Genomic DNA, 13,598 nt, shown 5'->3' with positions numbered 1-13,598 from the left:
TTGGAAGAAATTTAGTATATCTTCACCAAAAAGGTCATTGTGACATCCAACCTCTACTTTAAATCTGTTTTCTATGCTGGACAAGCCTAGAAGGATGACTGTCAAGGATGTCTTTCACATGCTCTACAATGTAACTTCCACTTAAATTACTCACTGCCTTGCAAAACAGTATCAGAAACACCTTGCATGGAATGAGTAATTTTATCAAGCAAGCATTTTAACATTATTTCAGAGCCAGTATAAACAAAAGATTCTTTTATTTTTGCTCTAAGGCTTGCCACGTTAAGAGAGAGAAGCTGCTACAAACTCCCATGGGTCTCTTAATGTTGTCTGTGGCAGAAGCAGCACAGAAGAAAAACATCCAATTCATCACATTCATCCTTCATGAAATTTCAGCAGTACAATGATTTCATATTCTCATTTGTGCAAAACTTAACAAAAGCACTGAACAGCTTGAGAAGTTCAATAAATTTACCTTATTAACAAAAAAAATAAATACAATCTCTTCTGGTCTTGACTGAGATCGATGAAAAGACATAGTTCTAAAATTAATTTGCATTGTGTAAACACATTAATTCATTGTTGGGCTTTATCAGCCTAAAACATCCTCTCTTCCATGTACATCTGAAGAATGCCTTTCCAGTTCCAAGCACTGTGTTTCCTACTGTACTTGAAATATGTCTTTGATTTAGAAGCACTTCTCTACTATATCTCAATGAACTCTTATTGATAGATGAGAGCAGAGGTGCGTCAGAGCTGTGTAAGCATAGGATCATTTCTGCTACCTCCAGATCTTTAAGTCTTAATTTAGAAGTCTGAAGCCAAGCCTTTATCAATGTCAAAATTCTTGGACAAGTACCTTTGCCAGCTGCTGGGGGTGCACTGGGGGCATGAGGAGGTCAGTGGTAAATTCACATTACATTGTAACAATCTCTTATGACTTATCACTGGTATTGAGAAAAGAATGTTAAATGAATGCCCATTCTGTATATTGCTAATTCATTTCATCGGGTGTCTTGTTATTAGTTCAATATAGCAGTTCAGAATTATACAGCAGAATATTTGCCCAAGTACACATCCTTCTTTCTGCTCCTCAAGGGGACACACTTTAGTTCTATTGCTAGGAACTGAAAAAATGTATTTGGGAAAACTCTAAATTGAAAACCCCAGAACATGAAACACTGAACATGAGTTAAATTTCAGTCCTATATGAAAAAGGTGGGTGGCAGAGACACTATAAAAACAAGGCACTTTAATATTAAAGTTTTTTGTTTTCATATAGACCAACCTCAAACTGAATAAACATACAAGAAAACATCCAAGAAAAAAAAGAAGAAATTAATATCAGTAAGTAATTCGTTTTAGCAATTACTTTCTATTTTCCATTAGCAGAAAAGATAGTCGAGATTATTGTTCTTGCATTCCTACAAACAGGTATTTAATCTAATCTTAATCTTCTTTCTACCCAAGTCAATGGTCTCAGTCACATAATGCATTCAAACTGCTCTCAACATCACTCCAAGCAGGGGTAGAGCGCAAACCTTTATGCATCCCTGTATAGCCTTTTATCATCCATTAGAGCATCCTCAGTATCTGTCCAACACCCAGGGGAGAAGGAATAATAGAAAGTTAGTTCAGGTGGCCATTCATGAAAGGCCATTCTCCTTTCTTCCTTGAGAAGTCACTCTGGGGGAAGATCTTGCAAATGAGGGGCTGCTACCGCTACCTGGGAATCCTCTGCCAGCTGCTGAGGCCAGTACTATCACAGTCACAGGAGGACTAAGGATGTAGGCCAATGAGTTTTACCATGGAATTTAGTGGAATAGGATTACAGACTCATAGTAGGTATTTGATCCAAACTGAAATGATATAAAGTGTGTTTTCTGCAGAAATTGTATTTTTACAGATTCCCTGTGAAGGCACTTAGCCTGCACAAGGTGAAGACCTACTGGCTTCTGTAAGTATGATTTACACACAGAGATCTTTGGCAGGGTTGGGACTAATGCAGTAGTACAAAACAAGAAAGTCTGTAATTCTTCGTGCACAAAGGAAAATGTACAGCACACAGTACTTCCTCTGCTTGCTCTGAGCAACAAAACCCTGAGTTTAAAATGTTAGTTGGTGGTTTTTAAAAGTGCCAGGTCCCTATTCAGTTTGCCAATAAGCAAGTGTGTTTAAACACTTGTCAGTTCACTGTGCAATGTATCACACACATGAATATATCACTAATGATATAATTACTTGTGCATATGCTAGTCACGCACTTCCAGCAAGCAATTAGCCCAAACAAAAGTATTGTTTGAATAGGATCATGCCTGATTTACACAGTACTAGTCTCTGTAATAGTAGTTTTGTAAAATTGTAAGTGGTTTCATTTGCTCTTAATCCTGGCCTTCTCCCCCGCCCCCCCCCCCCCCCCCTTCCTCCAAATCAGAAACACATTTCTCTTTATTAGGGAGCTAATTTCCTTATCCAAGTAATATTTAGGAGGGGGGAAAAAAGACTCCACAAAACCACAACTTATAAATAAAGAGGTCCAAATTAAAAACAAAAGTAACAAAAAGAAAGAAAAGGAAACCAAAAGCACCTAATATCATCTTCAGATGAATTTCCAAGAAAACAACAAATTATGCATTGTACCTTCACACAGCCTTACAAATACATGGCTCTGAACTCTGTGAACGTGATTTAAAACTCCTTAACATCCATAGGATTAGTATGGAGTGCCACAAACCTGACCTCGTAATTTGTTACTTAACACAAGATGTCCAGCTAAGAAAATGGAACTACTTTGCAGGATTCAGTGGAATTTGTGTTATCCTAATATCAGCATGCTAGCTGAATAGGGACTGCAAGTCAGTCCCCTACTCAGCTGAAGGGGAATATTTCTAACATAATGCTGAAATTCAGGTAGCCAAGTCTTAACAGCTGCACCTCTGGTGTTTAGATGTAATTAAGTCTATCAATCAGCTCACTCTCAGAATAGACAAACAGTACCACCAGGAGTGTTTGCTGGGGAAAGGTTTGCATTGTAGAAAAATGCCTGAAATAACTTATGCCCACTTGAAAACAGTTTGTTTCATTCCAAAGAGAATCTTTAAATGAAGAGTTAGACATTGAGATCCAAAATGTTGAGTCTTTTTAATAGTTTTGAATGCTTCTTCAGGGCATCTACAAAAATATCATGTCACAGCACAACACAAGTTTCTGGCTCCTTCTCAGAAGGGGAGTGCTGGTGCTTTATGTATTTGGGTAGCAAGTGTGTCGTTAACTACAAATCTTACTCCCTCCTCAGGATTAGAGCTTGTCTTCACTAATGTGTTAATTTGAAATAGGCTTGTCCCTTGCATGACTCGTCTCCAAGCCCCAAAATTTCTAGCTCCATTTCACTGGTGATTTACATGCAAACTAGCTGGCAATGGAATAAAAAGGCTCAGACTAGGAGCAGAAGCCAGCAAGCAGCTGATACTCAAAAGCAGGCTGTGAGTCACATATAGTTCCAGAGGCAGACCAGGGAGGATGGCAATCTTCAGCAGGTGCAGTGGGGAAAGCAGGTGAGAAATAATCAGGGAAAAAAAGCTAGCAGAACAGCTGGACCCATAAGACAACTTCTGCCTATGTAATAATTTACTTTATATGTACTTACACAACAAACACAAATATTTATTGCTGGCTGACTACAAATACAAAGGTGGAATAATAGGTTCCATCGATTTCTACATTAATTTTATAAGTCATCCAGATCGTGGATATTTACTCCACTTGATGCCAAAGAAAGCTTACTTATTAAAAGAATGGTAACAGCCTCAGCCTGTGTATTACAAATTGCACAACTAATTGAAAACCAACTCACTGGTTTCTACCTTACCTGGTGTAACTAAACACTCAAGTCTGAAAGTCTAGGTTTTCATTATTTTAATTACTTACTGGGTGGTTTCAAGATGCCCATATCTACCATTCTCTGACTGCATTTTTTTTTAATAAAACTATATTTCTTCCTCAAGATTAGACTACATTGTGCCATATGTCTAATTCCTGAATCAGGGGTCCTTGCTATGAGTTTAAACTGGTAAACATCATAACATTTAGAAGGAGCAAGGTCATCTAAAAAGCCAACTGGTCAAGCAAACATTTTCTCACTTCGCATTTTTTCTTTCCTTCCCACCCCCCAAAAGCTGTCACTTTCAGCCTATCAAAGTGGAAAGCTACTTCAAGCATATTCAATTCAACTAAGTTTTCACTGCTGTCCTTGTTGGTGGTCCATCATATGGAATGGTTTTAATACTTGGAAGCAATACCTTAAGTGTCAGAAAACAAGAACATTTTATTTCTTTAAGAAAGCTTTCCAGTACTACTAGTATTCTGGAAAAGAAAAAAAAATCCTCACAGTAGATTAAAAGGTGAAAAGCCAAAAGAAATCAGAAGAAAAACCAGGAAACTATTCCTTATGGCAAGGTTCAACTTCTACCTCAAAGCTGGGGGACAGGCTACTACTTATATATTTATTTTTAAACTCATTCAAAAATGATAGGAGAGGGTCATATTTTTTCAGTCTCAAATTTCTAATGGCAATTGAAATCTTTGGCTATGCATCAAGCTCTCTTTGGTACTGAGTTAGATTTAAATTACATTGACACAGCAGAATTTTAGCAATGCAGTACTCAATACGCTGATGCAAGACATAGCTTGCTGAACAACGCAGGAGCTATAAGAAAATGCGCAGTGCAAACATTTCTGTGTTTCTGGTTTTTGGGAGCCCTCAAAAGTATTTGTTTTGAATCACTGTTTTTCCCTGAAGATAAAGTAGTAAATGTGTTAAAGCTGTAATGTAACATCCTATCCAGATGTCACCTCTATGAATAAAGGTGACAGTACTCAGTCAGCTCTTATGAGGTATTTTCTTCTACCATCAGAAAGAGGGGGAAAAAAGATATATTCACTGAATTTTGAAAATATCTAGCCAAAAAAAATCATCTGCATATAATTCCTAAGTACACACATAGCAACTAAATATGCAAAGGGGTTAGTGCAATCCTGTACAAAAATGAGAGCACAGTCTTGCCAGACTAAACCAGAACAAAATGTACTATCCTGCATGTACAACATGAATCCATATGTAATTTTGCTGGGCTAAAACAGAGTACAGTGTGTTCCCACTAATATTTACTCATCTTCCATTTCAAACTGTAAGCTTGTCTTTTCAGATAGCAAATGCTTTTGAATATTTAAGTAACAGCTAGTTCTATTTTACTGAGATTACTTACTAACAAAGGAATGAATGATCCTGATTAAACTGGCTCCCCACTTGAAAAATATCACACACAACAGCCAAAGAAAACCCCTTTGAAACATTCCTGTGTTTGGAGGATATAAAGGAACTAATCTTGGATCATGACGATGATGATGATGATATATAAAAATAATATCCATCAATCCCAACAAACTGGAAATTTTATTGGCCTGGTTATGAGGAATAGAGCAAGGGGGGAACATAAGGAAGGAACACTTTTCCTGCAAGGTTCTCAACATCTTGCTGGTTAGCCAAAAGAACAGGTTGTGACCCACCCTCTTCTCCCACCCCCATGCCAAAGTCTTAAGAAGCTCTCATCCCTTAATCTGTTCTGCTCTCTTCCAGGAATACAAAGTGAGGGTGATTTTCACGGTGGATCAGATAAGACTTCTCTTGTTTTGTTGGCATCGAGTGTACTAGGCTATTTCACTTCTCCAATTTTCAAATAAATGAATGGATCTTAGGATGCACAGGAACACCAGGACTCTGTCAGGTATGTCCACAGAACAATTCTGGTGTTCAGGAAAAAGAAAGGAATATATTTCCCACAGGCCAACACCCATTCACAGTGGGCAGGATAGAAAGTGAATTGAACCTTCTGGTTTAAGACGTCCTTCTATTCATACAGTAAATGTCATATGAAAGAGTAGAATGAAACACAGACAACAAGAAAACACACAACATTTCAAAGCTTGGTTTGACCACATGATAGAAGTTAGTTTTGTATGAACATTTCAGCAAAAGCATAAGTAAATTATAACTGTATATTATTACAACCTTATGATTAATGTCCTAGAATGTCAAGGAGAATAATCTTTATATTTACCAAAGAATTCTTGGTTTAGTCACTGGAAGGTAAACTGGAGATATAGAACAGCTCCTGTCTGCATTCAAGGTGCTTAGAGTTTTAATAAATAATGCTTAAGGACAGAATTTCCTTTCAAAGGAAACTCTTACTGATACAGTTGCTTTTATTTTCTACAATCTGATGGTTTAGCACCACTTTCAGTATCAAGAATTCAAATTTAATTCTATATTGTTCGCTAAACAGAGCAGGCTTCAAAGCTGAATTATATTTGTGAAAGAACAGAAGCTGACCATATCCCTGATCCAACTCAGATCCCAATGGAATTAATGGAAAACTTTCCATCAAATGAATTGAGCTTGGCTTCTGTATAGGCCAGTGCTGGTATCTGAGGGGGTTTGGAGAGGGGGATTAATTTTGTTTTTTAATCAGCTGTCATTCACATATTCCAGACAGTCTATTCAAAGACTTCTGACTATTCCCTGTTTGGATTTATCATCTTCTCTAAAACGTGCTCCATTTAGTGGAAACTGTATTGATCAAAGTGTATAACTTTTATAGTGTTTTTCAACTACTGTCATTAAATACAGTCTGAGTTGCACCTGCATTTTATTGTCCTGTAAGTTATTGCCTTCCCACGTGTTTGGTCCAGGAGGCATCTTAGATAAGTACCTTTTCTGTTGATAATCAAAACACTATAGGGTAGCAAAAGCATGAAGTATTGTATGTATATTTAAAATAAATTCACATAAATTACAGTAGTTCAGCATGCTTTCTATTTGACCTTTTCTGCTTCCTTTTGCCTTCCTAAAAAGAGACTCAGCCTAAAGCTTTAATAAATTCATCTCAGCTCTCTTCTCTCTTTAGATAAGTGGTGAGCAAACTGCATTTCTCCTGCAAGGAGACCATCTTTCAAAATAAAGCTGCCAATCACTTGACTTGCATACCTTGTGACTGCAAGGCAAGCTTGTCTCCTCTCTCATTTTTACAGGGAACTTTTCCTATCAAATTCTCTCTTCTTAAGAAATGTACTGTAAGTGTCTATGAATGTAATTCAGACTGTTTTGATGTGAAGTTCAACTGACTTCTGGAACACATTGTGTTATGAGTAAATTTCCACAGCATGCCACACATTTCCTAGGTTTACTTTAGATCTTTTGCCAAGATTAACAGCATTTCTTTCATGTTGCTTTCTTTACATGTGTATCTATATTCCACGTTTAACATAAGGGGTCTGGAGAAAGCATTAAAGATCTTTAACTTTAAAATACATAATTTGTTGCTTTCTAAATACTCTGCTTCATCCATTATTACACTTTGCATTTGTTTCTTTATGATTCGCTCAACCTTCCCCTCTGCAAACTTCATGAACTACTAAAATGTGCTTACTTTTCACAGGCTGGGAAATGCAAGATCTGCCTTGTACTGATTTATCTATGAAATAATACAATTTAGGATAGCTCAAACAATTCACAGAAAGGACAACCACCTCTAATCCTACATATTTTACAGAACTAACTATAAATATCTATTAACACATCACTAAACATTCTTGTTCTCCTACATCCTATTAATAGAAGTGGTTTTCTACAAACAAGTGCCTTGATTTTCATTTCATGTAGTGCGTTATTCAATTTGCTATGAATTTGATGTGCCTTCAAAAGACAATGCGCACTTTGTACCTTAGTTTGTTTCCCAGTAATGTATACCTCAGGGTTACACAAATGTGAGAATTTATCATTTTCACATGTGGCATACTGACCTGGTCATCATAACGGTACGTGAGGAATTGTTCCCCCGTGGTATCCTCAAGAAAACTCCCCTGTGGAGAAAGTGCAAACTCAGGCAAGAAGTATGCACCTTGGGACTGCTCTGCTCTCGTCTGTAAGAGATTCAGAAAGGTCACATTACAGCTACTGCAAACACAAGTCAAAATTTAAGAAAGCCTCTATGCATATAACTACAGAGATTAGACTTGAATCTTTGGGGGTTGGGGGGGTGAAGTGATGTGTTTTCAGGCACAAGACTTCTGGATGCATACTTTGCTACAGAGGTCTCTGACAAGGATATACCAAATGCTTACAGGCGTCCAAAACCAACCCAGATGCTTCAAATAGCAGAATCCTCTATTAAACAAAGATACCATCTCTGGCTTATCAACCATCACTGCTGAAAGACACTGAAAACTACACTGGAAAGCAACATTGAGCTACACTTTCTTTATATTCTTCACTGGACAGTTGCTGGCTGCTGCAGGTAACAGGGTTTTGGTTAAATACAGTGTATCTACTCTTACAGTAAAATACAAAGACAAAACCATAGAATAACTCAGCCTGGAAGACATCTTGAAAGCTCAGCTAGTCCAGCCTCCTCAAGGTAGGGTAGCCAATGAAACCACGACAGTGAACTTTCAGATCCTGCAGGCAGATATTACTGCAAAGAAGAAATCAGAAGGGAGCAAGGAATGGCTGGACCAACACCATGCAGTGGTGTGTATCAGTTCTGTACGCTATTCACAGTTGGTGGAGAGCAAAAATCATACTGGGAGAGGAAGAAGGGCTCATTTTGAGCTACAGAGGAGCTAATTGTGTCAGATTAAGCATCAGTACCTCCGGATGGGCTGTCTGACACCTGAGACCTTATTAGACAAATGGCTTTTGCGTAACTGATCTATGCATATTCAGTAATCATAACGCACCTGACACGTGCTAGACATGCTGAACATGCTGGTTGAACACTCTCTCATTACACTGTACTTCTAAAGCATCTCAGAGAAGTAGTAAAGGTACTGCACAGACTCTTACATCATTATTCCTACTACATTGTAACTTTACCCTGGGAAGCTAATTGGTTTGCATACTGGGTAAAATAAGTAATTATCTTCTGAATGCAGAATATTGAGTCCAGCTGTGGTAGGAGAGAGTGGAAAAAGCAAGGAGATGAAAATTACCTTCCAAAAGGTTGCAACCTTTCAGGGAAGAAAACAAGGCCTGAAATGTGCAAGTTTCTGCTGGACATTTCCCAATGATTCAATTTAATAAATAGGATTTCATTAAATTGTTTGTTATATTTTGACATATACACTGTAATTTTACATAAAAGCTAGCAGTTTCCATCAACCAGTTTCCAGACTGTTGGCTAGAACTGTACCAAATATAGATGTGTAATCTCAGTGCCAGATAACTAGAGAGTTCAGGAGTAATCCACATAATTTAAGCACTTTGTGGTGGAAAAAGAAGGCAGGACCTGCTGCAGTTTCTCTCTTGCAGTAAGTTCACTTTCTGAAGCTCACAACTTATCTCATAAAAAGCAGATGATATGTCATTCAAAATACAGGTCTGGAGAAGCTTACGTTGCTTTTACTTACTCTGTTCTGCAAAAGAAGCTGTCAGCTTCTCAGGCTGTAAACCCCATCATTCCTGACAGCATTAGATTAACATACTTGTTTCAAAACAAGCAATCTTCATATAAACTAAAAATATCTTGCAAAGGACATGTCTAGGCTAGGGTAAAAGGTTGTATTTTAGCATGCAAGACTGAACAAGATTTGAAAGAGGATTTTTTCATCAGGCCTGCATAAGAGCAATTCATGTCCACATTATCATGACATTTCTACAAAGCCTATTGTAGCAGTGGTCTCACTTGCACACTTTAGCCAAGTGACTATTTATGCAGAATTAAACCATAAAATAAGAAGATTAAATCTACATTTGATAACAATTTCCCCATAAAGCAAGCAAGGGCCACAGTTATGCTTCTTGCTGTTTCCAAGCTGGCTGCAGCTGATGCAAACCTTGACATGTTAAGTATAACCCAGACATGAAACTGGCTGACATAATCTGGCATTTTTCCCCACTGGTTTCACTGGGCTATCGATAGATCCTATGTGAGGGAATATGGCAATGATGTAATCCTATGATTTCAGCACAGGACTAATGGATAAGAGATACGCATTCTAAATCTCGGGTGGCCTATGTTAAAGTACTTTTCTACCTCAGTGTCCTCAGGTGTAAACCACAATTACAACACCAACTGACACATATTAATGGTGTATTGTTAAGTTTAGTTTATATTTGTAAAATACTTGGGAAAGAATAGTGTTAAGTGCTAGCAATTTATAACAATAGTTTTGAAAGAGCTACCCAACCTACAGAAAGAATCCAAGTAAGCCAGCACACTTCTTAGATAAATGTATATATCACATTGTTGCCTAAATTCCCAGAAACATATTTGTCAGTAGGATATGCAATGATTAACTTGCTTGTGTTCCCCATCTTCATAAGCTAAATATTTAAAATAGAAAGTCTTTGGACATTCATCAGTATTATGCTTTGAATAAAAAAAAAAAATGCCAACTTTTGAAGCTGAAATAACAATGTAATAAATATGACACGAAAAACTAAGGGTTTCTCTCAAACACATCAATTTTCGTATTACAAGCTAATGAGCAGCTAGCCACTAGAAAAGCAGAAGAATGCTTGCTAGATTAAGGCAAGCAAAACCTGGCTTCCAAGCATGGAAAAATTTAATGTAAACGATGAACGTTTTATAAGGTTACACAGGAGGTTACAGTGGAAACTGATCTGCTAACTACAGCAATAGGTACTGCTACCTACCCTATATAACTAAAGTAAGGAAGAATCCAGCACAGCATTTAATGAAAAATAAAAACCTACTAAGAACACATTATGAACACTTTATCCTGGCAAACCAATGTTGAAGCCAAGTAATTACAGCTGATGAACAACCCAAATCAATAAGCACAGTTAAAAAAATAATCAAAGCTTCAAATGCTCACAGAACTCTTTCGTATTGCCTTACCAAAGTAGCAGAAAAACATCTTTTCCCTCTAGATACAGGTACCTTCAAATAAGCTGCACAGGTCCAATGCACTTTCATTCATACTGAACACAAAATGCACTGTTCCCACTTAGTCCACTTTATTCCCCACTGAGGAATCTACCAACATTCCTTGTGAGGCTTTTATATTTCTATGGGCATTTTCGCTTAAACATAATTCAAATTTCAACAATCTCTGGTTTTATAGTATATTTGGGATCATCTCTGAATGACTTAGCTAATCTGATATAAATTCATGTTTCAAACTAGACTGCAAGTGCAAGATTCAGAAAACAATTATGTTTCATGCTAGTGTTATAAGTCTGTTTAATGGCCAGTTTAATGTTAATAGCTTTAAGTTAAAGATTAAGTTAAACAAGTATGCTTAAGGTTTAGAACAGGCATTTTAAAACAGCTTTTATGATGATCTTAAGCATATGAAGAGAGCAGAAGGTGATAATGTAGCCAAACAAGATATAATAACAATCACTGCACAAAATTCATTGAAATTGGTCTATCAGGGAGCAAGAAAGTATGACAAAGAAGAAAATTTAGAAGAAAGTTTAGAAGTTTAGAAAATTTGGAAATTTAGAAACAGATCAGTGTTTGAAAATCTCTCCAGGCATTGGTTAATCAAAACATGTAACTCATTAGTAAGAAACCAAAAAAATAATATATGTCTTCCATGCTACATCATTCCACCTGTGTGAGGAAGGAGAACTACCCTGATAAGTAGATAAGGTATGTAGGTTCTGGGAAGTGTAAAATGGCTCTGTTCTTATTCAAAGGCTTATACTGTGAGCACAGCTTTGATCTCAGGTTGCAATTGCTTCCTCACTCATCACTCCCCACCTGAGTGCTTAAAGACTAAATAACTCTCCCACTTTCAGTTGCAGAAGACAACATGAATAGCTTATATCCAAGCTTCTGGATTTTAGATCTTCTTCCACTGAGAGTTTCATGTTGTCATTTTTACTGCTGCCCAGTTTCACTGCTCTATATTCTACCCTGACTAGAAGCATCTGCCTGAGTTGAAGTTGCTGGATTTGGGTATTCTATATTTTATTACATTACTGAAAGAGGGATGATTACTGAGTGCTTCCCAGCCAATGCTGACATTAGCAAGTAGCGTGGCCAAGTAGAACTGAATCTGCAGATAAAAATAGTGTGCAGGACCAGATGCCCACATAAAGCATACTTTAAGGTGAGGGACTTACTTTCAACTAGCTCCTATGGACTGTGTATCTCTCAGTGACCAAAGCACAGTAGGTGTGCTGCTGGGGCACATCTTCTGGTTCAGTTTGACCAAAAAGGAATTCCATTAGCACACTCTGAAATCACCATGCTAATTACTGTAACTGCTCTTTTTTTTTCCTTAATAGCCAGGATTCATATTAACTATTGCCACCCAACTCATTTGTAATTACTGAATCAGAGCAATCACTAAAATGTAGAGCTGCCCTATGACTGAAAATTACAAATATTAATCATCCGTCATTCCTTCCAAGTAACAGATTAACAATTTCATCCAAGGATTTAAACTGCTATTGTAATTCCAGATAAATTAAAAAATGTAATTTAGTGTACAATCCTAAGGGATCACTTGATACAAAGGCTATGAAAAAGTTCAACTGGACCTCATAATAACAAGCCATTATTCTATTTAATCACTGTAATTGTTCCATATTTATATATAAACAGCAACAGCTTTAGAAAGTGAGCTTTCTGCTAAGCCTGAGTAGTGAAGGTCAAGAAGATGAGAAAACAGATGGAGTATCTCAAATGACTTGAACATAGCTAGAAATCAAACACTTATCTTTCAGGTACAGAGGAATTTTTAATTTTAGAGTTTGTTGGCAACAAGAACCACATTAAGAATAAGAACTATGCTCTTATGTACACTTCTGAATGCAAATCAGCATTATCTAGATTTAAATCAGTCATTCCCTGTCTAAACCTGTGTTCTTGCTAAAATTGAGAGCATGATGAGAACAAACCATTTTGTGTAATGAAGAAGATTAAAACTCCAAAATTATCTACTTTAAACGCCAAAGATAACAAAATACCACACTTCCTGAAAATGCCCAATATCTTATTTTTGAAGAGAAGCAGACAAAGGATAAAGGTCTAGTCACCTAAAGCTTTATACATGTGTGCACAACTGCACTATCCTACCCAAAGTAAATTCTATAAAAAACAGACCAGCACAGTGAAGGCAGTTGGCTTCCTATAGTTTTGTGGCTCTTTGATTAGTCCTTGCTGAAAGGGGAAAACTGGGCAGGGTCTTGAGAGCATTAGCTTCCAAAAATCACTGTTCTAAGAAAAAAGATGGTAAAAACAGGTAAAGTGGGAAAAACTATCTGCATTCTTAATGACTTGTAAATACATGCTTGTCAAATTAATATGCATTGCAAGTCCAATCATATACCAAAATGTGTGTCTTCTCATTTAATTCAAGTTAAATATCTGTCTACTAAGCTGCTGTAGCATATAATCTATGCCCCAGGGAAGTAATATACCAGTTAAGTAGCCGTTCAGTTGAATGGATTTTCAAGGACTCCAGCACAAAAACGTTAGACAGAGCATAGCACTCGAGCTTCATCAAAACATGAAGTGTGTAAGCAGACAAACAAGGTCACATTAACAATTCAGAACTTCAGATAT

General features: G+C 37.0%; 1 protein-coding gene across 1 annotated transcript in view; it reads right to left on the bottom strand.

Moving 5' to 3' along the window:
* ADAMTSL3 (ADAMTS like 3) overlaps positions 1–13,598 on the bottom strand; it is a gene marked incomplete at both ends in the record, with an annotated part of 180,023 nt that overhangs the window by 143,574 nt on the left and 22,851 nt on the right. Inside the window, one exon of the mRNA XM_080626663.1 lies at positions 7,858–7,977. Within this exon, the coding sequence (XP_080482789.1) occupies positions 7,858–7,977 (120 nt within the window). The remainder of the gene's footprint in view (positions 1–7,857; positions 7,978–13,598) is intronic.

This window comes from Psittacula echo (assembly GCF_963264785.1).
Source record: "Psittacula echo genome assembly, chromosome: 10".
NCBI lineage: Eukaryota > Metazoa > Chordata > Aves > Psittaciformes > Psittacidae > Psittacula > Psittacula echo.
This window is presented reverse-complemented; position numbering and strand designations above follow the sequence as displayed.